Here is a 26,603-nt window from a genome sequence, read left to right as displayed (position 1 = left end):
CCTGTGTCCACTGGAACTAACGGCCTGGGCTGCCACATATTATTTAATCTTTCGGATTCCACTTCCCAAACTGGGATTACATTTCCCTTCCTTGTCACAACATCGATGGCCATCAGAAGTAGGAAGGGAGGGTGTCCAGGGCGCTCTGTCTCTGTCTCTCTGTCTGTCTCTGTCTCTGTCTCTGTCTCTGTCTCTGTCTCTGTCTCTGTCTCATTCTCTCTCTGCCTCTCCAGAGCCTGATAACAGAGAAAAGAAGTCTTATGGGGATCACCAAGAAGAGTCCCTCTATCTATCCAGACCGACTATGGGGGATGCCCCCCCAACACACACAGCTCCGGCTCAGGCCTTATTCTCCATACCTCGTTCTAGTCAGTGCCAGTTGGCACCCCTTCCTAGAGACTGAGGTCGCACGAGTATGGGGGAGGGGAGGTAGTGGGCAAGAGCCCAAGGGGAACAAGGGCCAGGATGTGGGAGTTGGTGGTCAGAGTTGGGTGGCCAACAAGGCAGTCCTCATGGAGTGAGGAACAAGACAGGCGGGGAAGTCTGGGGACTTTTGGGAAGGTGGGTGGGGTCTCACAGGGTGGCTTTCCTCTACATTCACCTCTTAAGCTGCCCCTGGCTAATTCTCTCTGGTCTCTTTAAGAGCTGCCTGGGAACTGGGACACTGGAGGGGGCTGGCAGGCCCTCTCCCCTACCATGCCTGCCCTCGCTCCGCCCCTGCCTGGTACAGACTCTGCTGGAAGTCTCGGACGCCTGGGTTAGGGGTCTGTACTGCTGGGGGTAAGGTGTGAAAGTGGTGGGCGAGGGACCCGTGATCCCCAGGGGTGGCATGGGAGTGGGATGCCAGGACACTAAGTGTGTGTGTGCCTGCTTCAGGACATCATTGTGTGTGTGTGTGTCTGTGTGTGTGGCCTCTGCCAGGGCAAGGGGGAGGGCAGGACATCCCCAGCAATGATTCTTCAGTCAGTTTGCCCGGGTCTCTTTACCTCCCTCCCAGTCACATTTCCCCCAGAGACCTTCCTTTGCTAAACTCCATCAGCCGCTCGCTGCCCCACCTCCCCACAGCTGGAGAAACTGGGGTTAGGTCAGCAGAGGAAAGGGAACGCATTCATCGCAGCAGCGGAGGCAATGGCTATTTTCTCTCCCTGTGAGAGTTGGGAACAAGAGAGCTCGGTGTCAGGCCACTCAACGGGCCCCTTTCCAACCACAGCCACTCAAGAACTAAAACCCCTCTTCTCGTGTTTGGATAACTTAGCTCCAGCGTAAGACTGGGAGGACCCGGATGACATGGAGCCTAAGAGACGTAGGCAACCCTTTCCTTGGATCATTGTGGCAGACAGTCCCTTCCGAGCCTCCCACAGACAGCTCACCTACTCTGGGAGTGAGGGTGATAGTGTCTCGGAGGCAAGGACCTCGATGGGGGTGGGTTCTGCACAAATCTTGCTTTTTCCTCAAGTGCCTGAGAGAACACCCAGAGAGGGGACAGAAACCCCAGACCTAGAAGCAAGGCAGTGAGGGTGGAAATTCCAAAACAGGAGCACGCAGGTGGTCCTGCTGAATCCGCTTCTCCTGGAGAGTACCAGCACATGGTATGTCCTCATCATCCCGCCCTGGAAGGAAATGCTGACCCCATCTCAGTCCAGACTCAAAAGGGAACCGGGATTGGCCTGAGAAGCCCCCGCTGCCCTGCCTGGCCCCTCCAGGGCACTCACTTCCTTTTTCCTAAAAATACTACGAACTCTGCAGAGGAGCCAGGCTGCTTGCCATGTCCTTTTACTTATGGGAGTCAGGGACAGCGAGGGTCCAATCTGGGATCACACAGCGAGTTATAGATCGCCAGGTCAGTACCCAGAAACCCTGTTTCTTAGGACCGTGGTGCCCAGTGGTCAATCCTGCACCCCTAGAAAGCCAGCCCTTAGAGTTGTCTTTCTTAGTTCCTTCCTGTCTTAAAGAAAGGCCCTGCGGAGACAGGAGGAGTTCTGGTGTCAGGGTAACTCAAGAGCAGGCAGCTTTTAAAGCTTCCCCAAAGCTCTGCTTACCTCTGTTGTAGAATCCAGGTCACTGTTGTTTCTAATTCCCTGTTCCTATTTACCGTTAGACTTTTGGGAAGTTCTTTCTGAAGTCTGCCTCCTGTCTGCCTCTTACATCACAGATTTTTTTTTTTCCCCCTTCTCAGGGGGTATTGTTGAGGGTTTTCTGGAGACACCACTGTCTAGGTAAAGTGGTTTAGGAAGGGAACTCCAGACCTGAACCTGAGAAGAGTAGCCCCTCCCCCAGGGGTCAGGCTATTAATGAAGATGGCTTCCTAAGCATCTCGGTGGAGACCCTTGCATACATGTATTTATGTTTGCATACATCCTCATTGGCAAACTCCCGTGGTAGGTGGTTGGCTTGCATCCAGGTACATCTTCCTTATGCATTTGCAGTACTTGGGAAAGCCAGAGATCAAGAGAAACTGCCCATAAAGGGGCTCCTCTGCCTCACTGGTCTCCTATACCTGATTCTGCACACTGGTGTCTGCCTGAAGGTGGGCAAAGGAGCAGAGCAGGCACCCAGGGGTTAGAGTATTCCCCACCCCTTGCCACATCTGGGGTCCTGCCTCCACAAATGAGAATCCAGGAGCCACAGAAATGGGGCACAGTGGGACAGGAGAGGAGGAGGAAGAATATGGGGAGATTCTAGTCCCTCCCACTTAGAGATGTGGTCGCCATGGTGACTAAGGACCAGTGAGGTGGGATGGGGTTGAGGATGGGGGTGGGAGGGTGGCGGGAAGGAGACCGGAAAGCCGAGCGCCTGGTATTCCAGGGGGAGGGAAGCACAGCGGAATCCCGAGCTCCAGGTAAGAAGCAGGGGAGCCGCCGCCGACAGACAGTGCGGAACAGAGGGGCGGGCCATTGTCTGGCGCTGACTCTGCCCTGAGGAGGGGCAAGACAGAGAAGTCAGACCATTGTGTGTAATGCTCAACGCAGCTTCCAGCACTAGCCAGACTGAGAGAGGGAGCCCAAGAGGCACTGGGTAAGGGGTTAGGTTGATGGAGTGTGTGCGTGTGTGTGTGTGTGTGTGTGTGTGTGTGTGTGTGTGTGTGTGTGTGGTGGTAAGAATTCTGGAGACCTGCAGGCACAGGAAAAGGTATGGGGGGGGGTTGCTAGGGACACAGACTGGGGGCATCTTAGTGACCCCCCTCCCTGGCCCCACAGTAGGCATTCAAATCCATATAAGTTGATTTGACTGGCTACAATCATAAAAAAGGGGCAGGGCCATGGGTTGCAAGGGGAGCTGGAAAAGGCTGTTTCCCAAGACCCTGCTCTCCTCAAGGCTGCCCCTAAGGCTAGGAAGAGAAGGAAGTGGGAGACACTGGATGTGCCAGGTCACTGATGAAGCGAGGGGTGGCTTCTGTGCTGACATTCTTCCTCAGTGGAGAATCCATGCAAGTCAGGGGCAAGGGATCGGACGAGGAGCTGACCCTCCACAATCCATCCCTCCTCACCCCCCCCCCCGCTCCCCACCTCTACTTTTGATCAAGTCCCACAGGAAGGGGCTACTCTCTCTCTGTGGTCTAGGGGTTAGGGGAGGACTTGGGAGGACTGGAGTCTGACAGAGGGGCTAAGTCTAATGCTGAGATTTCCTGGAGCTGACCTGGTCCTGGGGTTTCCCCAGGCTGAGGTCCAGGGTTTATGGAGAATTGGCTTGGGAGAGCAGGGGCGGGGGAGATGGCTCTTCTCCTCTCTATAGCATTGATTCCCAACCTTCCTAATACTGTGACCCTTTGACACAGTTCCTCACATGGTGGTGACCCCAACCATGAAATTATTTTCATTGCTACTTCATACCTGTGATTTTGCCGCTGTTATGCTTGGTAATGTAAATAGGTGTGTTTTCTGATCATCTTAGGCGACCCCTAGGAGAGGGTCATTTGAACCTCTCCCTGCCCACCCACCCACACCCTATAAAGGGGGTCGCACCCCACAGGGTGAGAACCAGTGTTTGTTTGCTGCCAGTTGCCCTTCCTGCCTCGGATGCTTCCGGCCACTGGCCCTGCTTTCCTCGTTTGTGGAGTGAGGGAGGGTGCGTGGCTTGCCAGCTCTGCGTGTCCTGGAAGCAGAGCCTGCTATACCCTTTGTGGGGCCCAGTGTAAATGAAAATGTAGTCTTCTTTTTAAAAAATGATTAAGGCTTTCTTGAGACAAGCAACAGCAGGAGGGAATGCCCAGCATGGCCTCTTCTGAAGGCAGGACCCTGTGTGAGTGACAGGTGAGGTTCAGGGGTGTGAGAGATGAGACGGTGGGGCCATGTCCCTTTCTCCCACCTGCCTCTCTCTTCTTAGCCAGGCCTGAAAGGCACTGTGAGAGAGTGGGTGGCACCCCGGGGCCGGAAACACCTAGGCTGAAGTTGACATCAGATGGCCTCTCTTCTGGGAGATTTCTGTACCTTCTGAGTCAGGAGTCACCCTGAGTGATTGGTCCCTGGCTAGAGGAGAGAGAGTCCCTGCTCCTCCCATCCTGATGCCTGCCTACTCCCTCTGTTAAGCAGTTCTGAGCTGAGCCAATGCACTAGAGCAGGAGATGGGACTGAAGGAGCCAGCCATGTAGGGAGAGCTTCCGAATTAGACAGGTCTGAAGTAGATGGATGGACTTCAGGCTGTCCAGTCACCCCTGCTGCACTTCTGTTCTCTGTGCAAGAAGACTGTAGTGGAGCCTGCCTGCTGAAGTTGGGAAGCCTGAAGCCCTAGTGTGAGCTCCCCACATCGTCCGAGGGTCTGGGAGAGCACTTGGTCTCCTGAGGAGGCCCAAGGACAGGAAGACAGTAGAGAAGGATGGCATTGGAGCTGTTCCTCTGGTTCCCCTGTCACAGCTCCTCCCTATGACCCAGATAGGCCAATCTGTCTCCAGAGAGGCCCTGGGGTGGTGGCTTCCCAAGCCTGATCTAGAGGTCAAGGAGACTCAGAAGTTTGTGTCAGTGCAGGGAGATTGGCAGAGTCCTCACAGTGAACGGAGAGCTTGGGGGGGGTGTGTGTGTGTCTTAACAAGCTTTGACAGATGTAGCTCACACAGGAGGGTCTGTGTGAGCCCAGCTCCTGGGAGAACGGAAGCAGGGGGAAAGCATGAAGGGAAGGCCAAGCGGGCTCTACCGAGGAATGCTTTCCATCTAGGAGCTGTAACTGGAAGGGGGTGGAGGACAGCCTACAGTGGGGACCATCCTGGTGGTGAGAATGGTGTTTACAGGGAAGACTGGGTATGTCCTGGAGGTAGACCAGCCTTGGGTCACTGTGCTCTTTAACCTGAAGTCAGCTGACCCGGGAGAGTGGGCAGCAGCCCAACCACTCTTTATTGGCCTAGGAATCCTTGGTTACTCATTAACCCTGCATTACGAGGTCTTCCTGGAACCTCTGGGGAGGCGGAACCAGCCACCATGCCAGCTGGGTGCCTCGGAGTAGCCCACGAAGCATGCGCTCAAATGGGGAGTTTCTCCAATTCCCCACTGAGACGTTAAATTACGAGGGCTTCCCCAGCAAAGTCATAGAAAAAAAAAACCCTAATACAAATGTAGGATTTTTTTTTTCTTGTTTGTTTTGAGACAGGCTTTCTCTGTGTAACCCTGGATGACCCGGAGTGCACTCTGTAGACCAGGCTGGCCTCGAACTCAGAGATCTGCCTGCCTCTGCCTTCCGAGTGCTGGGATTAAAGGTATGAGCCGCCACCATGCCCAGCTTTAAATGTGTTATCTTTCAAGAATGTGGTCCCACTGGGTGGGTGTGAGAGGTCAGGAGGACTCAGTATGTGACAGTGGGGAAACCCCACAATGGGGTCTGAGAGAAAAGGAAAAGGAGAGACGGTGTCACTCTGAGCTCTCTTGAGCAAGAGGAGTCTGCAGCTTGGGCTGGTTAGACTGGAAGTAATGTGCTGGAGAAACAAGGACATCACTGAACTGGCCGAGAAGGAACTCTTAATTTCTGGATAGACTATGGAGGGAGGGAGGTGTGTCTCCTGCAAGGCCTTCGAGCCTCACCCCCACTCCCCCCTCCACCAGTCTCCCCGCCCTGATCTACCAACTTCCGCCCAAGCCAGCCAGGATCTGTCACAACTCGAGGTAGAAATTCTGGTTTCCCTGGCCTGAAACCCACACTGGCTCTGGCAGGATGGGTGCCTGGAGGGCCGCGCGCCCGTTCCAGCCAGGCTGAGCCTGCTTGCCTTGCCTGGACCCCCTTCTTTGCCTCGGATGGTACCCTGATTCAGGGTTTGAACACAGGACTTCTCAGTGTGGCTGGCTCAAGGGTATGTGAGACAAGGCAGGGGGGGGGGTGTACAGGCGGGGAGAACCTGCATTCAGTAGTGGTCATGGGGGAGGCTGATGTGGAGCTCTGAGGAGGCAGACAGGGGGGCTGGAGAAGTTGAGAGTCTGCCAAGGACTCCTGCCCAGGCCACTCCCAGGAAATACAGGCGGCAGCCCCACCACAGTGGTAGATAAACTGGCACGCCCCTACCCCTAAGAAGAAGGCTTGATGGACCCAGTTAAGCAAGAGTCAGAGCCCCTGAGGGCTGGGGAGAGGGTAGGCTGTCTGCCTGGGTTGGGGTGAGTAGCGGGTATAAGGTGTCACAGCACAGCTGAGTGACAGACCAGCGTGGGGAATCTACCTTTGGTGTACAGGAACTAATTCCCTAGAAGCCCTTTGCTCAGGGCCAGAGATGATCAGAGCTCTGGAGCACAGGGCCAGGAGATGCTGAGGGGGCAAAAGTGGAAAGGAATTTTCCTGTGAGCCAGGTGAGAAATGGCAAGGTAGTTTTTTTTAATAGTAGGAGACCAGAGGCACAGCGTGGGCCACAGCAGCACCCTGTGCAGAGGGCAGCAGGAGGTACCATCGAGGCTGGGGATGGATGGAAGTGAGACTCTGAGAGGGCCCTTCCAGAGAGGAACTTCTGCCCCCTGGGGCTCTCCTATTGGCCCTCGGGAAGGGTGTGGTAAGCATGGCTAACCCAGAAAGTGCCTGTTTCCTCAGAACCATCTGGTGACCGTCTCCGGCTGACCATGGCCCTACCATCCCTGGGCCAGGCCTCATGGAGTCTCCTGGGTGTTTTTTTCTCCCAACTGTTCCTGCTGCCATCACTGCCACCTGCTTCTGGGACTGGTGGTCAGGGGCCCATGCCCAGAGTCAAATACCATGCAGGTGAGTGTCTGGTACCTGGGAGCTATGGATGGCATCGTAGAGATGAAAGGGCTGAGGAAGGAGAAGGGTGTGCCAGAGGGGACGAAATGGTATGGAGAAACAGAGATGCCAGGGAGCCTGGGAGGAGCTGGGGGAGGAGAGGCCACTTGAGGCACAAGTCGATCTGTAAGGGAAGGAAAGGTCACCGTTGCCCTTCTCTGCCAACTCAGTGGTTTTTCTTTCCCTCAAATGTCACCGTCACTAAGCAGGGAGCCTTAAACTCCTGACTGCTTTTATAGTACCAGGAGCCGGAAAGCTAAAGCTCACTCTAGATTGTCTGAGGAGCTGGAGGGCCCAAGCCAACTGCAGAGGTCACACCAGGGCAGATCCTGTCCAGGAGACTGGGTGTCAGAAGGGACCCCAGCAGCTCACCCAGCCTCGGTCCTCGGTGGTTTCTTGATGAGGCCGAGGGGGCTGTTGGGTTTCTGACGCCTTTAGTTCCAGGAAATGCCCCAGGGGAAGTGCCACGTACCACACACACACACACACACACGCAGACACACACACACGCAGACACACACACACGCACACACACACACACATGCACACGCAGACACACGCACGCAGAAGTAAGGCGGCAGTTCTGTTCACGGCTGTAGCTTAGCATCCTTCTGAGGCAACATGATAAAGGAGATGTGGATAGAGAGGCATCTCTGGGTGGGATGGGAATGCAGGCACAAACAAGCCTGCATTTCGAGGGGAAGTACAATGAGCTCTCTTCAGAGTTCAGGAGAAGCCAACCTATGCAGTGTCTTTTCCATTTTGTCTTTGGATTCCTCTTGGTTCCCAGACGTCCTGAGGCTAAAAGAGTAACAGCCACATTGTCCTCTGACTGAAGCAAAAGCCCAAATGTGCTCACTAGAGAGTTATCTGAAGCGCTCCTTCCTCCTTGCTGATGTGCCAGTGTGTCAGGGACCCACACACTCACCACACACCACCACCAAGATAGGTAGTGAACATGCCCTACTAACCAACATATTCAGACTGTCCAGGTGGCACCCAGGCATGCCCACACTGATGGGGCTCAGAAATGGAGAGGAAGCAGCCTCTTCTGCCGAGGGGGGGGCATTGCTGGTGATGGGCAACTCCTATTGCAGAGCGAGGGGAGGAGACAGAGGAAATGGGGGTGGCAGAGGGATCCGTAACTCAAGACAAATCTTGAGGCAAATGACAGCTATCTCCGTTGCCTGTGGCTGAGAACCCCTTCCTGTGTCTACCTGTCAGCTCTTCCCTCTCCCATCCTGTCTCACTGCATTCCCCTAGGCCTGAGACTGCATCTTCTAACCTCACTTCATTTCTTGTCTGTGTCTTGAGCAGGCTCTTTCCCCCAACATCCCCAACTGTACCCAAGCTACCAGTACCCTGTCTTTGGCACTTTTCTCTTCTGGAGACTCAACACAAAGTTCAGAAGACCTGCTGTTGGGGGGATGCAGGGAATGGAGGGGGTGCCGCCAGTGAAGGGGGAACAGCTGCCACTCCTCCCCCACATTTGCCTCAGGGGTCATCTCCTCCTCATCCTTTCCTTGTCACTGCCTCCCAACAGGAGATGGGCACAGAGCCCTCAGCTTCTTCCAACAAAAAGGCCTCCGAGACTTCGACACGCTGCTCCTGAGTGAAGATGGCAACACTCTCTATGTGGGGGCTCGAGAGGCCGTCCTGGCCTTGAATATCCAGAACCCGGGAATCCCGAGGCTGAGGAGCATGGTGAGGAGACCAGGGGCCAGAGTCCAGGACAGCAGCTTCCCTGGACCAGTTCTGCTTCCATATGAACAGCTGCCACCTGCCACTCTGAGTCAGCAGTCTCAGCAGGGACATGCTGCTGTGGTCTCACAGTATCCTCAGCCATTCAAATGGCTGATATGGAAATCACTGGCATAGGAAATTTGAAACATTGACTCAAATCAGTGACTCAAATTATTATTTGATGTGCACCTACGAGAGAGAAAGAGAGAGAGAGAGAGAGAGAGAGAGAGAGAGAGAGAGAGAGAGAGAGAGAGAGATCTTCTTGTGCTATCTTCACTCCAATGACAGCAGTGTAAAGGGAGGGGACGGGGAGGAAGAAGGCACATCGAATGGCTCCTTCTCAGTGTGTGGTCTCTTGACCTCCTGCACATGTCGGGGGTATAGGTAAAATTCCAGAGTCTTGGACCGGGAGCCGAGTCATTCAGTGGCAGATTTCATCTAGAGTGCCGGAGAGCCTATCTGCATATCTGCACCCCTTCTCTGCAGCTTCTTTAAGGGGTTTACCGTCTCCCCCAGGAAATGTGTGGTTTATAACCACTGCTGCAGATGCCAGGCACTTGCACACGCATTCTGGCTGTAACCACCAACAGGCTGCGAAATGGTGCCAGCTTGCACAGTCAGTTGATGGCCAAGCCTAAATTTGAACTCAGATCTGTCTGCTTCTACCCCAGAGCCATGTCCCGATGAATCCTAATACTATGCAAGTTATAGTCCTGATCAAATTGGCATATGACTGCCTACCAGAACGTCACTAAGCGCTTACCGGTGGCTTTACATCAGAGCTGGGGTGTGTGGGGCACAGGAGGTGGTGGTGGCTTACAGAAAAACCAAAGAGCTCCTCTCCTTTCATCTACCCCTTTCAACTCTCCACTTTAGATACCCTGGCCAGCCAGTGAGAGAAAAAAGACTGAATGTGCCTTTAAGAAGAAGAGCAATGAGGTAAATGCAGGTGGGGGCAGAGGGTGGGCGACAGAACCCTGGTGTCAGAGACCATCCCTGGTGACCCCAGGGATGGGCGCAGGAGGACCTGTTCCTGTGATTATCCAGTGGACCATGTCTGTCAAGTTTCTTGATCTCAACCCTCCTCTCCACTGGGGATGGGGGTCAGCCTGACAGCCTGATTCCTCTGCTTCCCCCTAGACACAGTGTTTCAACTTCATTCGTGTCCTGGTCTCTTACAATGCCACTCACCTCTATGCCTGTGGAACCTATGCCTTCAGCCCTGCCTGTACCTTCATTGTGAGTTGTCTGACGCCCCCAGCCCCGCTGGCTCACAGGCCCCGACACCTCTCTTCACACCCATCCCAGCCTGTCCTCCGTAGCTTTGGGAATCTCTGGTCCCTGCGGACCCTCGTAAGATTCCTAGCCCCAGACCAATTTCCCTCTCTGTCCCTTTTACTTCCTCATGCTCCTCATCTCTCAGACGTGCGACCCTGGCATTCTGGGCTCCCAGCCTCTTCCCCCCTCTAGGAACTCCAAGATTCCCTCCCGTTGCCCATCTTGATAGACAAGGTCATGGACGGGAAGGGCCAAAGCCCCTTTGACCCTGTTCACAAGCACACAGCTGTCTTGGTCGGTGAGTGTTGGGCTTTCCTGACCCTCTTGAAACTTGCCTTTCCTAGCAACTCTGGGGAAAGTGAGATATGATGGCTTTCCAAAGAAAGGGACAGAGCAAATCAGGAGCCTCCAGGGGCAGGATCACAGGGAGAACCAGACAGCCCAGCCACTACCCCATCTGGAACTGTCCCCAAAGGGGCGCAAAGAAACGCATGTGGGTTGATACAAGGCCGCGTGGCCTAGCCAGGCACCAGATGAGCCCTGAGGTTTGCCCACTCGTTTAACCAGTCTGCATGGGGGAATGACTCTCCCGAATGGCTTACACATGGAGCTGGGTACTGAGGCGGCCACAACAAAGAAGCCCTGTGCCTCTGCCTGGACACGAGCCATCACAGACCTCCCACCCTGGTCTCCTACAGGAGATGGCTATTACCTTTTGAGCAGACTTAAAAGATAAGCAGGGGCCCAGGGTTGGTGAGCACGAGACAGTCATTTCTCTGGGATTGGTGTTTGAGGAAGGACCAGGAAAGGACTGCCAAGTGCTCAATACAGAAGACTACACAGGCCGTTGCCTGTGGGTAGAGGGATTAAGAAGGCTGCCGGGCATGTGTGTGTGTGTGTGTGTGGGGGCAGTATGGGCTCTGCTTTGGGGTTCTGTAAGAGGGTACAAGATAGAAGGAAGGCGTGTCTGAGGAGGGCGGGCAGCCTTCCCCTGATACTTGCTTCTCCTCCCTCTGGTCTTAGATGGGATGCTTTATTCTGGCACCATGAACAACTTCCTGGGCAGCGAGCCCATCCTGATGCGGACACTGGGATCCCAGCCTGTTCTCAAGACTGACGTCTTCCTACGCTGGCTGCACGGTAAGCCCCTGACTGCCAGTCAACACAAGTTTGGGCCCCTTTCCTGACCCTAGGTTTGGGATTTGTTCTCATTCACTCATCTCTCTTTTGAAAAAACGAATTAAAGTACTCCAGCTGGCTGGCGTGGTCCATACCACCCAACTTTCGGGAGTCAGAGGCAGCATCAGGTGGGTCTCTGGAAAGGGAGGCCAGCCTGGTTTACACAGTGAGTTTCCCCAGTCAGAGCTATAGTAAGATCCTGTTTCAAAAAGGAAAAAAGTACATATATGTCTCAACAGGCCATGGGATGGGAGACAACCTCTGCCCTGGCCCTAGGGATCCACCCTACAGTGTCTCCAAGGGAACCCTGAGAGTCCCCATGCTCAGTCCCCTGAGCCTGTCTGTCCTGCCCCCTGCAGCGGACGCCTCCTTCGTGGCAGCCATTCCATCCACCCAGGTCGTCTATTTCTTCTTTGAGGAGACAGCCAGCGAGTTTGACTTCTTTGAGGAGCTGTACATATCCAGGGTGGCTCAAGTCTGCAAGGTCTGCCCCCATCCCCCAAGCCGCCCCCTCCCGCCCCCGGAGGAGGACTGGCAGCTTGGAAGCCAATGGGAATGGGAATGAGGTGGGTTGGGCGGGTTCACCCGCAACAAGGCCTTGACTCCATCCGTTCCCCTAGAACGACGTGGGCGGTGAAAAGCTGCTGCAGAAGAAGTGGACCACCTTCCTGAAAGCCCAATTGCTCTGCGCTCAGCCAGGGCAGCTGCCATTCAACATCATCCGCCACGCGGTCCTGCTGCCCGCCGATTCTCCCTCTGTTTCCCGCATCTACGCAGTCTTTACCTCCCAGTGGTGAGCAGCAAGGCAGGGAAAAGGAAGGCTGTGTCCCAGGGAGGCGGGAGCGGATAGAGCCTACTTTACATTCTGTGCTTTGCATAGGAAGACATCTGAGCATCCCCAAGAACCGGACTGTCTCTCATGCGTAGGAAAGAAACAAAGCTCAGAGACTAGCTTCATTCTGCCTGAAAGGAAGCTTACAGGAGGCAGACACTAAAAATCAGCAAAATACCTAGCATCATGGTGCATGCATGCCGCGTTCTCAGCACTTGGGAGGTGGAGGCAAGAGGCTAAGGAACTGAAGGCCAGTCTGGGCTACACAGAGAGAGCTTGTCTCAAGCAAAATAAAGCATTGATAAAACAAAGACGTGGTGATGAGGAAGGAAGATCAGGAGTTCAAGGACTAATGCCTCAAAAATAAACAAGGGCTGGGGATGTAGCTCAGTTGGTGGAGCACTTGCCTAGCATGCACAGAGCCCTGGGTTGGATCCCAGCACCACCTAAGTCAGGGATGGTGGTAGATGAGAAGAAAAGACAGGGAACCATCCTCAGCTCCATACTGAGGATAGCCTCAGCTCCTGGAGACTGTCTTAAGACAAACAAGACCAATCAACTAGGATAGGACAAGGGTCTGCAGCACTCAAATGCTATTGTAAGACTAGACACGGGGCTGGAGAGATGGCTCAACGGTTAAGAGCACTGACTGCTCTTCCAGAGGTCCTGAGTTCAAATCCGAGCACCCACATGGTGGCTCACAGCCATCTGTAATGGGATCTGATGCCCTCTTCTGGTGTGTTTGAGGACAGCCACAGTGTACTCATATACATAAAATAAATAATTAAAAAACAAGAGAAAAAGAAAAAAGAAAAACTAGACACAAATTTAGCACCAGCTTCCTAATGGCCATAGGTTGTCGCTATGGTTGAGAAAACAGGAAGGACTTGCTCAGAGACCAAGAACAGTCCAAAGGTCCCACAGCCACAGTCTGGCATCATAGTGTTTAGACACCTGCCAACCACGTATCAGGAAGCGAAGGTTTCTGGTGTGCAGGGTCTGTCATCAGTGGGATGCAGAACTGGGAACCCAGTCAGTGTATCGAGGAGACTGTGAGAAGACATACTGGTTCGCCACAGACCGGCAGAAGAGACAAAGCCGTGGCTCATTCTCTGAGGACCAGGAAGCCGGTTCTACCACTCTTCCTGTGGGCACAGCCCAGCCTGGGCAGGACAGGCAGGGGCCACCCCAGGGCCTACCTATACCCCAATTAATCCTCATTAGGAGTAATCATATTTCAGATCCTGCGATGGGCTTCCAGCCAGGCCTTAGGCCAGGGTCAGGGAACTCTGTGGGGCTCTCAGGTCCTTATCACCATCAGCAAAGGAAAAAGAAGCCTCCAGAGGTTGGCCTGGCTCCTACCCTCCAGGCCAGCTGGGATGCCACTGGAGCTGGAGAGGCAGCCGAGGGAACCACAGTGAATGTCTTCTCTGACTGTCTGCAGGCAGGTTGGCGGGACCAGGAGCTCTGCAGTCTGTGCCTTCTCTCTCACGGACATTGAGCGAGTCTTTAAAGGGAAGTACAAGGAGCTGAACAAGGAGACCTCCCGCTGGACCACTTACCGGGGCTCAGAGGTCAGCCCGAGGCCAGGCAGTGTGAGTACCACCCACTCCTCCCAGCGCCGCCTGTTGTAGCAGGGTAAAGGCCCACACTCTCCGCCCAGCTGCTCATATGCCACAGATGACTGATAACACCCTACATCCAGAATAGTTGCCAGGGCCACATCTTTCCCAGTGAGTACCAAATCCCTGACTTTATCACCAAAGAATTAAGAGCACATGGGCCAGGCACCACAAGCATAGTTTTGGGCAGCTTCACCACCATTTCAGTTATTTTTGGGAAGGACCTCGTGTAACTCAGTCTGGCCTCGAACTCCTGGCTATCCAGCCTCCACCTCCCAAATGCTTGGATCTCAGGCATGTGCCACCATGCCCAGCTTTTCACCTGTGCATTTTCCAGGAACTTCTTAATGTATTTTAAAATCTGAAATTATCCGTATACGTAATTGAAATGAATCAAATAGGCTGAGCGCAATGGTGCCCGTCTGTAATCCCAGCAGTCGGGAGGATGCAGGGGTAGGGAATCAGTGCACATTCTAGGCAGCCTCGGATCAGAGACACCTACAGGACTGGTGCTGAAGCCACACTTGCATCCACACTCACCTCCTGCCTCTGTCCCGAGGGTGGGATCACAAGTGTGTGCCGCCTCTCTTTCCCAGCTCTCCATGGCTGGTGTATGTCTCTCCAAACTCATGCTCACTGTCACAACATCGGTAGCTCGAAGTCGGGTTCAAAGGCAGTGTGCGCCTCGGAAATTAGCAAATTCTGCAAATCAGACTTCCGTTCCCTCCCTTCCCCCCATGTACTATTTCTAACCTCTGTGTGAGCATTAAAAGGTAACTTTTTTTCCCCCCTGAGTTCTGGGGCTCAAACCCAGGACCTCACATCTGCCCTGGCAAGTGCTCTAACACCAGGCCACGACCCCCAACCCTAGGAATTTTTCAGATATAATTTTTATTTGTTTATTGTCTCTGAATGTGTGTGGGTACATGGGTAAAGGTGAGCGGACAATTTTGGGGAGTTGGTTCCCTTCTACCATTGTCCAATTACCTCTAGAGCCATCTCCCCAGCCCCTGTCACTCTAGTTTTGGCAGGATTACTGTATATGACTCACTCCCAGCTGAGCCAGGTAGTAAGCCATGATTACCTTTCCTTTTTATAGACCTTCTGTTTACCTGTGGTGAGTTGTTATCCTGATCCAGTTTTTTTTTTTTTTTTTTGCTTGCTTTTTCTAAGCTCTTATATTCATTTCAGCTTCTTCCTTGATCTCCTAGAGTTAGACCTTTGGCTCCTTAAACAGTTTCACTTTCTAAGAAAGCCTCAGATAGGCCGAAGCCCAGATGGCTGACCTCTGCATCCATCCACAGTTTCCCTTCCTCCTCTTCTTGGAGTGTCCCTTGGCCACTCTCCAACAACATAGCTTCTGTTTCTGGCACACATTCCGTGGCTTCCTCTTTCTTTTCTTCTCCATCTTCCTTCCTTCTTTCTCTCTTTTGAGACAGGACTTCTGTAGCTCATGGTGGCCCTGAACTCGATGGAGTTGAAGGCAACCTCAGTTTCTGATCCTGCTGCCTACATCATGAGTACTGGAAGTATAAGCACGCACCTTTGTGCCTAGTGCCTGTGGCACAGAGGGTTGCTCCTAGTGCTTCCTGTGCGCTGGGCAGGCATTCGACTAACAGAGCTGTCCCCAGGACTCTGCCTCACCTTAAACTACCTCGCTTTAGTAGAGGCTGTCCTCTATAGAGGCCTGAGAAAATAAAGACATAGGCAGGTGACATTTGGGGGACGTTGAAAGCAGAAGCCTCCTTTATTCCACTCTGGTGATGGTCTGGCTAGGGTATGTAGTTAAAGAGCTGAAACCATTTCCTGCAGACTTTGCAAGACTTGCTCTGTTACCTGTTTCGGAGATTTCCTAAGCTGTTTGGAGACCTAACCTTTTGGACCTAACTTGTTTTCCCTCACTGGACTCTTTCAATGTTTTTTTTTTTTTTTGGTTTTTCGAGACAGGGTTTCTCTGTATAGCTCTGGCTGTCCTGGAACTCACTTTGTAGACCAGGCTGGCCTCGAACTCAGAAATCCACCTGCCTCTGCCTCCCGAGTGCTGGGATTAAAGGCCTGCGCCACCAGGCCCAGCTCTTTCAATGTTTAAATTACGTATTTCTTTGATTGTTTTGTGTGAGGGGCTCAGAGAGCAGCCCACAGGAGTCACTTCTGTTTCCATTAGGGAGAGAGGGCCAGCTGTCATCAACTAGCACCTCTACCTGCTGAGCCACCTGGCCAGCCCTCCGTGCTCACTTCTTCCACACTGAGCTTGTGAGGTCTCGGAGCTCAATTGGGTGCCCAGCGGACCACGTTACCCTGGACATTTCGTTTATTTTCTTGGCTCTTCAGAGCTTTTCTCGTGCTCTGTGTCTTAGTCACTGTTCTATTGCTGTGAGGAGACGCCATGGCCAAGGCAGCTTATAAAAGAGAGCATTTAATTGGGGGCTGGCTACAGCTTCAGGGAGTGAGTTCATGGTTGGAAGCATGGCGGCAGGCAGGCAGGCTCAGGGCTGGTACAGTGGTTGAGAGGCAGCAGGTAAAGACACACTGGGCCTGGCGTGGACTTTTGAAATCTCAAAGGCCACCTCAAGTGACACACCTCCTCCATCTAGTCACACCTCCTAATCCTCAGCAGTTCAGCAGTGTGGGGCAGGAGGAGCCAAGCGTTCCAACAGAGGAGCCTGTAGGAGCCTTTCTCCTTTGAGGTCTCCCACACGTACATAGAACTTGGTGGTAGAGCACTAACCTAGCCTCCACAAGGCCTTGGGTTCCATCCCCAAAACTTCAGAACAGAAAAGTTTGCTTGAACTGTTTGTCCCTGTTTTTCGTTCAACAAATATTTATTTTGCACATGCTACCGTAGTAGACTCTGGGATGCAAGGGTGACTGAGTCAGAACACAGGCCTCCCCATTCTGGAACCTACTCTTGGAAAAGTCTGACTTCCTTTTATTTCATGTGTATGAGTGCTTTGCCTGCATGTATGTGTGTGTAGCATGTGTGTGCTTGGGGCTTGAGGAGGTCAGAAATGGGCATCTGGTACCCTGGAACTGGAGTTGTAGATACTGTGAGCTACCGTGTGGGTGTTGGGCACAGAACTCCGATCCTCTGCGAGACCAGCTAAGTACTCTTCACTGCTGAGCCAGCTGGCCTATTTTAATTTATTCTTTTGAAAGAGGCTTTGCTGTGTAACTTAGCCTGGCTTCAAAATTGTAATTCTCTTGCCTCTCTCTTTCAAGTACTGTGAGGACAGACATGTGCCCCCGCTCACAGCTCAGAACAGCTAAGATACTGTAAGACAGTACTTCTCAACCTAGGGGTGGCAACCCCGGTGTTGGGGAGGTGTCAAATGACCCATTCACAGGGGTCACCTAAGGTGATTGGGAAACACAGGTCTTTATGATTCATAACAGTAGCAAAACTACAGTTATTAAGTAGCAGTGAATAATTTTATGGTTGGGGATCACCTCAACATGAGGAACATGTATTAAAGAGTCAGCATTAGGGAGGTTAAGAACCACTGTCATAAAGCTGGCGAGATGCCTCAGCGGTTAAGAACACTGACTGCTCTTCCGAAGGTCCTGAGTTCAAATCCCAGCAACCACGTGGTGGCTTACAACCATCTGTCATGAGATCTGACACCCTCTTCTGGTGTGTCTAAATTACAGCTACAGTGTACTTACATATAATAATAAGTAAATCTAAAAGAACCAATGTTATAAAGGTTTTTTTTGCTGTGTGTACATATACATATATTTGTATGTATACATGTGTGTATATGTGTACATGCATATGTGTGTGCATGTGTGTCCATGTGTGTATTGTATGTATATACTTGTGTATGTGTACATGTGTGTATGTATGTGTACATGTATATATGTGTGTGTGTGCACGTGTGTGCATTGTATATGTATAAGTGTATGTGTGCACATATGTATTATGTGTATGTACTTATGTATGTATGTGTATGTATGTACAAGTGTGTATGTATACATGTGTATATGCATGTGTACATGTATGTGCATGCATGTGTACATACATGTTATAGGCCAGAGGTTGATGCTGTGTTATTTCCTCCTGTGTTGCCCATCTTTTACTCTCTTTCTTTTTATTCCATTGACCTGGCTGGCCTAGAACTCATGTAGATCAGGTTGACCTTCATGTCACAGAGATCTGCCTGCTTCTGGCTTCCACGTGCTGGGTCCACAATGCCCAGCTTTGCATCTTGTTTTTTGAGAGCATCTCTCACTGAACCTGGAGTTTGTTGATTGACTAGACCAGCTGGCCAGCAAGTCCTAGAGAGCCTTTCCTTTCCATGCCCTAGCACTGGGGGTGCAGGCACTCATGCACTTGGCTTTTATGGGGCTGCTGGGGACCCAAACGCAAGTCCTTATGTGTATACACATCCCAGCCTCCCCACACACTTCCCCAGCCTCCCCACACACTTCCCCAGCCTCCCCCCTCCCCCCCACCAAGACAGGGTTTCTCTGTGTAGCCCTGGCTGTCCTGGACTCACACTATAGACCAGAGATCTACCTGTCTCTGTCTCCCAAGCGCTGGGATTAACGTGTGTGCTGCCACCATCAGCTACCCAGTCCCCAAATTTAAAAAAATATGGTCTGTTTACTTCAGTCAAAATCCAAATAAGATCTACAGCTTGTGATAGAGTGTTCTATTAAATGTCTTGTAATTTATATTTTATTTTCTTTTAAAGATTTATTTCTATAGCCAGGCTCTTTATTTTTGTTTATGTATATGTATGTGTTTCTGGGTGTGCCATGTGCGTGAAGGAGCCTGAAGAGGCCAGTCCCCAGGAGCTGGAGTTACAGTGAGCCATGCAGCATTGGTGTTGGAAGCCAAGCTCTGGTTCCAGAGAACAGCAGCAAACATTTTCAATCCGTGAGCCCTGCCCCCGCTCCAGCACTCTTTGGTTTTCCACTTTACTTCCTTGTCCTACAAAGTTGTGCAGTGGAGATCCCAGTGCTGTTCTTCAGTGTAGTTTACCTAGAGGGGACGTGTGCCTGTGTGTGTGTGTGTGTGTGTGTGTGTGTGCATGTCTCTGAGTGTGTCTGTATGTGTGTGTCTGTGCGTGCCTGTTTGTGTCTCTATGTGTGTGTTTCTCTGTGTGTGTCTCTGTGTGTGCTTGTCTGTGTGTGTGCATGTCTTTCTGTGTGTCTGTGTGTGTATGTCTGTGTGTGTCTGTGCATATGTGTGTGTTTGTATGTGTGTGTCTGTGTGTATGTCTGTGTGTGTCTGTGTGTATGTCTGTGTGTGTCTGTGCATGTGTGTGTCTGTGTGTGGTTGTCTGTGTGTGTGTGCATGTGTTGATGTGTGTGCACACAGTCTCAGGTAGCCCACACTGTTCTGGGACTCTCATCTTAGCTAAGGATGACCTTGAATTCCCATCTTCTTGCTTGTGCTTCCTAAGTGCTGGGTTTACAGGATTGAGTCACCATGCCGGCCGGGTCAGTGTTTTTGTAAATGCGCACTTGTTAGATTAGAGACTTGGTCAGAGTCGGATGGATTTGAAGGTGAGCTGGCTGCCTTCCTGAGGGATGTGTGCCTCCCGTGGGATGTGTGGTACCTGCCTGTTCTCTTTATGTAAGGGCTCCTCTTAGTTCAGGAACAAAATAGCTTCCGCTCCCTCTCAGGAAGCCAGGAAGAGGATGAGATTTTCTCTGACATTTTCTTCTCTTTGAATTGTTTTTGTTTTCTCTTTGGTGGTTTGTTTGTTTGTTTTTCTTTTTCTTCTCTAGTTATAAATCAATCAATCAATCAATCAATCAATCAATCAGGACCTGGAAAGATGTCTCAGTTCCGGGGATCCAACACCCTCTCTGGCCTTCCTAAGCATCAGGCATGCACACAGTTCGCAGACAAATATATATAGGAAAAAACACCCATATACATAAAGATAAAGTTAAAAAGGGGGGGGTTGGAGAGATGGCTCAGCGGGTTGGAGCACTGACTGCTCCTCCAGAGGTCCCGAGTTCAATTCCCAGCAACCACATGGTGGCTCACAACCACCCGTAATGAGATCTGACACCCTCTTCTGGTGTGTCTGAAGACAGCTACAGTGTACTCATATAAATAAAATAAATAAATCTTTAAAGAAAAAAAAAAAGATGTGTGGGGGAGAGGAGTGTAGAGTCAGGTCTCTTTTACATAGCTCTGGCTGTCCTGGAACTTGTTCTGTAGACCAGGCTGGCCTCAAACTCACAATCTGTCTTCCCAGTCTTGGGATTAAAGGCGTGTGCCACCACGCCTGGCTTCCTCTTGGGTCTGTGTATCTTTTCTTTCTGAGCCGTTCAGTTTGTCTTGTTTGCAGTTTTACCCAGGAATCTGATGGTCCTTGGCTGTGTGCTTTCCCACACAGTTCAAGGCTGGCCTGGGCTCTTCACCAAGGCCATGTCTGGAAATTGTAAGTGTTTGAGAGGCTGGAGAGGTGGCTCAGTGGTTAAGAGTGCTTACTGGTTTTTGCAGAGGACCTGAAGTTGGCTCCCAGTGTCCCGGTCAGGCAGCGCCAGGGGATGGTGTACCGCTACAGGTACCTGCCCTCACTCACACATATACACAGAGACAAAGTAATAAGTGAAATAGTTAAAAATATTTTTAAAAATCTCCATAGGAGGAAGCAAAAAAAAGGGGGGGGCACATGCGTTGGTTGCTGGCACAGAAAAGGGATTATAGATGTCCCCTCACTTCAGAAATTTGTGGCTCAGAGATGAAGTAATTTGTGTAACCTTATAGTAACCTCACTACACAGCTTGTAGGTGACCGTTGGGACTGGTCTCAGGACGATGTTCTTGGGAAGGAAAGACAATTAATTAAATCTTAAGCAAAGACTCTCTCCAGTTGTCAGGGCTTTGAAGGAACAGCCGGTCTAACACCCTCGGGTATGAGTGAAAGAAACAGGGCTCAGAATGGAGGAGGAACTCCCCCAAGTCACGCAGCAAGTTCACGCAAAACAGCAACACCGCCCGTTTCTGTCACACCTCCGTCTTGTCACCCACTGCCTCGCCAGGGATCACAGACATAGTAAAGAGGGGTGCTTGCCTGAAGGCGCATTCAGCGTGCTTCGTGCTGGCATCGACGCAAGCACGGAAGAGCAGGGCAGAGGAAACAGCTGACCCAGTCCACAGGGCATGCTGGCCCCGCCCCGCGCCGCTCCGCCCCGCCCCTCGCTGGCGACTTTTCATGAATTAGGCATTTTCAACCTCACAGAGAGCCTTGGAGCTCTGGGTCTGAGTGTTACCATCTGAGGAAAGAGGGCAGAGGAAGGTGGGAGAGGGAGGGGTGCACCCACTCAGGAGCTGACACATTCTGCTTCCCTCCTCCTCCAGTGCTCCGTGGGCCCCTCCTCTGACAAAGCCTTGACCTTCATGAAGGACCATTTTCTGATGGATGAGCACGTGGTAGGAACACCCCTCCTGGTGAAGTCTGGAGTGGAGTACACACGGCTTGCCGTGGAGTCAGCTCGGGGCCTTGATGGGAGCAACCATGTGGTCATGTACCTGGGTACCTGTGAGTATAGGCTTCCAGAATTTACCTGGGATGACCGGAGCAGGGGCACAAACCCAGGCTGAGGCAGGAAGCCTTTGAGTCCATCCCCGTTTTGTGTTCAGCTCATAATTTAGCAGATAGTGTATGAGCCCCCTGCTGGACTCAAGAGGCACAGTGCCATGGCAAGACAATTCGGTCTCTTGCCTTTCTGAGCTTTCAGTCGGCTGGGGAATACAGACCCCAGTCTATATTCCAGTCTTAGAAAGCGCTGCCTGCCTTCTGAGAGAAGCCATATCAGAGGCAGGAGAAGAGGGTCCGGAGGGAAGCAGGACTGAAAGGGTCATCAACGGTGACCTGGAGAAGGGTAGACGCCAGACCTCCTCGCCCCCCCCCCCAGTCTCATGCAGCCCATGCTGGTCTCCAACTTACTATGTATCTAACACTGACTCTCAACTTCATATCTACCTGCCTCTATCTCCCAAGTGTTTGGACTATAGAATAAGACCCTGTCTTGGAAAAGAAAAGAAAAGAAAAGAAAAGAAAAGAAAAGAAAAGAAAAGAAAAGAAAAGAAAAGGGAAAAGAAGAGAGAGGGGAGGGGAGGGGAAGGGAGGGGAGGGGAGGAAGAAAAAAAGAATGTGGCATGGTGGTGCATGCTTTTAGTTCCAGCACTTGGGAGGTAGAGGTAGGCAGATCTCTGTAAGTGCTGGGCCAGCCTGGTCTACTTAGTGAGTGTCAGGCCAGCCAAGGGCTACATAGTGAGACCAGACTGAAAAATAAAAGAATTTACAAAGTTGGCAGCCTGAGTAGCAGAACGAGACCCTGTCTCTAAGCAAGGCAGACCCGCCCTCCCTTGCCCCCACCCTGGGCAGGATCCCCTTGTTCCACTTGACTTTCTAATCTACAGCTAATGCGCTATGCAGTTTTCCCATTCACAACAGTTATGGTCTGCCTCCACCCACTCCACCAGTCTGGGAATTTTTGTCTCTGATTTTCCTACTGCATGCTCAGCACAGGCTCAGCACAGGCACAGATCTCTTGGCACGGCCTGGAAGAGTGAATGAGCCCAGTGCCTTCCTCCGAGGAAAGCGCATGCCTTCAGTTGGCTGGCAATGGAGCACACTCCCCAGCCAACTGTTTCTCTCTACTGAGCCCACCCTCATTCTTGGCTCATGACCCTGGTCCTCTTGCTTCCTAGAGGACACACAGAGCTCCTGGCTCTCCAGGCCCAGCCTCCCTTTCCCTTCTCAGCTTGTTCTGCCAAGGGTCTCCTGTCTTGCCATCTTTGAACCACCCTGCCCTCTGTATCTTTAGTCTTTTCTGTGGGGCTGATGACACACCCCGGCAGTAGCCAGAGTGCTTGTCTGCAGTTCCTAAAGCCCTGAGTTCAATCCCCAGCACCGCATAAAACCAGGCCTGAGGCATGGTGGCGTATGTTCATAATTTTCTTACTCAGATTTCTGAGTTCTGGGAAGTTACAACCGTTAAAAGGGTGATCAGAAGCAGGGTTTGGTGTTGCAGGACTGTAATCCTAGTTGCTTGGGAGGCTGAGCCAGAAGGATTGCATGTTTGTCTAGCCTGGGCTTCAAGGACCCTGTCTCAAGTAAAATCGAAGGCTGGGAATGTAGCTCAGGGTCCTAGCTCGTGAGAGGCCCTGGATTTAACTCTTCCTTTACCCTTCATACTAGAAAAAGACAGAGATGACTCAGTTGTAGGGACGTGAATTCAGATGCTCAGAACACATGTAAAAGCTGGGTGCTGCACTGGGTACCTGCAAATCCAGAGTGGGGGTGGGGCAGTCGGGATTCCTGGTGCTTATTGACTATGCAGCCAATCTAGGTCATGGGGACCTCCAGGTTCAGTGAGGGATCCTATCTCAGCAATACAGTGGGGAGTGACTGAGTAAAACACGTCGCCTGACTTATGTTCTCCACATGCATGTGTGCACGCATGCCTGACACATACATAACAAAACACACAAGGAAAGGAAGATTGCCATGAGAGCCTCCCCATCCCTGGGCCGTGGAGGGACTGAGTGGCCTGTGTGCCCTGTGGCTGTCTTGCGGAGGAGGCGTTCGAGGGCAGTGACAGGAAGAAGAGGAAGAAGTTCTTGTCTCTGTCTCTGCAGCCACGGGGTCCTTGCACAAGGCTGTGGTGCCTCAGGACAGCAGCGCTTATCTCGTGGAGGAGATCCAGCTGAGCCCTGACTCAGAGCCTGTTCGAAACCTGCAGCTGGCCCCTGCCCAGGTGAGAAGGGACCTGAACAGAACACGGTTGTCCTGTGGGGAGCACCTGGGGAGCTCGGGCCAGGGTGCTAGGGCTCCTGACACCCTCCATCTCTTTCCCAGGGTGCAGTGTTTGCAGGCTTCTCCGGAGGCATCTGGAGAGTTCCCAGGGCCAATTGCAGTGTCTATGAGAGCTGCGTGGACTGTGTGCTTGCCAGGGACCCGCACTGCGCCTGGGACCCTGAATTAAGAATCTGCAGCCTTCTGTCTGGCTCTACCAAGTGAGTGCTGGCCCTGAATGGTGACTGAAGACAGTCTGCTTAGATTTTCCTTCTCCAGCTTCTGTTACTGTTCTTCCCCCCTCAAAAGGGCACCAACACTCTCATTCCCAGATTCCAGCCCTCTGGGTCCAGTTCAGCTTTGAAGCTGCCCTTGCGTTCTTCTACCTGGTCTTCCTCTCTTCTTCCCTTTAATCTGCCCCTCCCCCACCCCTCTGCCCCGCCCCTGCCCCTTCAGTCTGTTTTAAGAGCTGAGCTTGCTTGCCTTTCTTCTCAGGCCTTGGAAGCAGGACATGGAGCGCGGCAACCCGGAGTGGGTATGCACCCGTGGCCCCATGGCCAGGAGCCCCCGGCGTCAGAGCCCCCCTCAACTTAGTGAGTGTGGGACTGGAGGAGGTGACCAGGCACTTGGGGAGCTTCGGGCAGGACTGGCTTTTCTGCCCCCATAGCTTCTATAGCGCCTGCCTAGGCTGCGACCTAAATTCTCGAGTCAAGATGTGAAGTGGACAGTAGACAGGAAGGGCATGCTGAGCTGGAGGACACACTAGGGTTCAGGTCGAGGTCGATGTAGGTTTGGCATCTGAGTTGGAGTTATTAATACTGGAGGCTGCCTACAGCCATGCCACTCTGAACAGGACCAATCTTGGCTGATCTCAGAAGCTAAGGGTTGACCTGGCTAGAAATTAGACAGAAAGACTGGGGGCTAGTTTGAGGTTTAGCCTGAAGACAGAGAAGGGTTGAGCCTTGAGCTTGGGAGTTGAATCAGAAGACAGACGGTCATGGTGGTCCATAGCAGGAATCCCAGACACCAGCATTACTGACCTGGGATACAGCGCCAGACCAGATGTAAGTAAGGCTGGCTCTCCCACCTTCCTTCCTCACTCCCCACTGAACATGTCACCTCTTTGCTCTTCTCCAGTTAAAGAAGTCCTGACAGTTCCCAACTCCATCCTGGAGCTGCCCTGCCCCCACCTGTCAGCACTGGCCTCTTACCACTGGAGTCACGGCCGAGCCAAAATCCCAGAAGCCTCTGCTACCGTCTATAATGGCTCCCTCTTGCTGCTGCCGCAGGACGGGGTTGGGGGCCTCTACCAGTGTGTGGCCACTGAGAACGGCTACTCATACCCTGTGGTCTCCTATTGGGTAGACAGCCAGGACCAGCCCCTGGCGCTGGACCCTGAGCTGGCAGGCGTTCCCCGCGAGCGTGTGCAGGTCCCGCTGACCAGGGTCGGCGGCGGAGCTTCCATGGCTGCCCAGCGGTCCTACTGGCCCCATTTTCTCATCGTTACCGTCCTCCTGGCCATCGTGCTCTTGGGAGTGCTCACTCTCCTCCTCGCTTCCCCACTGGGGGCGCTGCGGGCTCGGGGTAAGGTTCAGGGCTGTGGGATGCTGCCCCCCAGGGAAAAGGCTCCGCTGAGCAGGGACCAGCACCTCCAGTCCTCCAAGGACCACAGGACCTCTGCCAGTGACGTAGATGCCGACAACAACCATCTGGGCGCCGAAGTGGCTTAAACGGGGACACAGATCCGGAGCTGAGCAGAGCAAGCCCCTGGCCATGTTGGCTATGCCAGGCACAGTGCCACTCTGACCAGGGTAGGAGGCTCTCCTACTAACGTGTGTCACCAACAGCACCCAGTAGGTCCTCCCCTGTGGGACTCTCTTCTGCAAGCACATTGGTCTGTCTCCATACCTGTACTTGTGCCGTGACAGGAAGAGCCAGACAGGATTCTTTGATTTTGATTGATCCCAAGAGCCCTCCTGTAACAAACGTGCTCCAGGAGACCATGAAAGGTGTGGCTGTCTAGGATTCTGTGGTGACAAACCTAAGCATCCGAGCAAGCTGGGGCTATTCCTGCAAACTCCATCCTGAAAGCTGCCACTCTAGAAGCAGCTGCTGCTTTGAACACCAGCCCACCCTCCTTCCCAGGTCTCCAAGAGTCTCTACGGAGTTGGCCCCTTGTGTTTCTTTACCAGTCATGCCATACTGTTTGGGAAGTCATCTCTGAAGTCTAACCACCTTCCTTCTTGCTTCAGTTTGGACAGATTGTTATTGTCTCTGCCCTGGCTAGAATGGGGGGCATAATCTGAGCCTTGTTCACTTGTCCAGTGTGGCTGACCCTTGACCTCTTCCTTTCTCCTCCCTTTGTTTTGGGATTCAGAAAACTGCTTGTCACAGACAATTTATTTTTTATTAAAAAAGATATAAGCTTTAAAGAAAGCTTGTGGTGTGCTGTTTTTCTTACGGCTAAGTTTCCACCTGTGTGGAGGATCAGGTCTGCCCCAGCCAGCCCTTCCCTGGGCTCCAGGCAGAGCTAGGACTGTGTGGACCAGCCTCAGCAGTGTGTGCATGCGTGCGAGACTCTCTGGCTGGCACACCTGCTGTCCCCAGCACTCCCACGCTCATCGTGACTCCAGCTCAGCTCTGCCCCCAGCCACAGTTTCTGGAGGTGTGCCACAGCCACCCCCACCCTGGCCCCATCCGTCTGTCTCCACACTTCCCCACGCTGCCTTTTCCTCCCTCTGCCTAACCTCTGTTCTCTAGTGTAATTCCCAGCAGGGCCCCACCTCACTTAGCTGGTTCCCTCCTTCTGACTGCAGATGCGCACAGGCCATGCCAAACTGAACACATGGGTTTAGGGGCATCTACCCGTGATCCCAGCATTTAGGAAGCAGACGCACGAGAACCCAGAGCTGAAAACTAGCCTCGGCCAAATAATAAGATAGAGGCCAACCTGGGCTACAAGAATGTCTCAAAACATCAAAAC

The 26,603-nt window shown here is 52.5% G+C and overlaps 1 protein-coding gene across 5 annotated transcripts; it reads left to right on the top strand.

Annotated features, from left to right (window-relative positions):
* The first annotated feature begins 747 nt into the window (after nucleotides 1-747).
* Sema4a (semaphorin 4A) lies at nucleotides 748-26,056 on the top strand. 5 transcript variants are annotated; one of them, XM_021195766.2, is made up of 15 exons: nucleotides 748-780; nucleotides 6,994-7,161; nucleotides 8,744-8,904; nucleotides 9,820-9,882; nucleotides 10,084-10,182; nucleotides 10,414-10,519; nucleotides 11,245-11,361; nucleotides 11,760-11,884; nucleotides 12,021-12,193; nucleotides 13,677-13,827; nucleotides 21,178-21,358; nucleotides 23,464-23,582; nucleotides 23,684-23,841; nucleotides 24,116-24,213; nucleotides 24,758-26,053. In XM_021195766.2, exons 2-15 carry the CDS (start codon nucleotides 7,023-7,025, stop codon nucleotides 25,348-25,350), a joined length of 2,283 nt encoding a protein of 760 aa, XP_021051425.1. In that variant the 5' UTR covers nucleotides 748-780; nucleotides 6,994-7,022; the 3' UTR covers nucleotides 25,351-26,053. The 5 variants fall into 5 exon arrangements, with proteins under 5 accessions (XP_021051425.1, XP_021051423.1, XP_021051427.1 ...); XM_021195764.1 differs by lacking the exon at nucleotides 748-780 and adding an exon at nucleotides 2,741-2,839; XM_021195768.2 differs by lacking the exon at nucleotides 748-780 and adding an exon at nucleotides 2,882-3,015.
* The last annotated feature ends 547 nt before the right edge of the window (nucleotides 26,057-26,603 follow it).

Source organism: Mus pahari, chromosome 4, assembly GCF_900095145.1.
Source record: "Mus pahari chromosome 4, PAHARI_EIJ_v1.1, whole genome shotgun sequence".
Taxonomy (NCBI): Eukaryota; Metazoa; Chordata; class Mammalia; order Rodentia; family Muridae; genus Mus; species Mus pahari.
This window is presented reverse-complemented; position numbering and strand designations above follow the sequence as displayed.

Coding starts and splice junctions, on each gene's coding strand:
- Sema4a (XM_021195764.1), top strand. CDS start 2,749: ATGGGGGTGGGAGGGTGGCGGGAAGGAGACCGGAAAGCCGAGCGCCTG. Junction 11,885..12,020: donor GGGTGGCTCAAGTCTGCAAG/GTCTGCCCCCAT, acceptor CCGTTCCCCTAG/AACGACGTGGGCGGTGAAAA. Junction 13,828..21,177: donor TCAGCCCGAGGCCAGGCAGT/GTGAGTACCACC, acceptor CTCCTCCTCCAG/TGCTCCGTGGGCCCCTCCTC.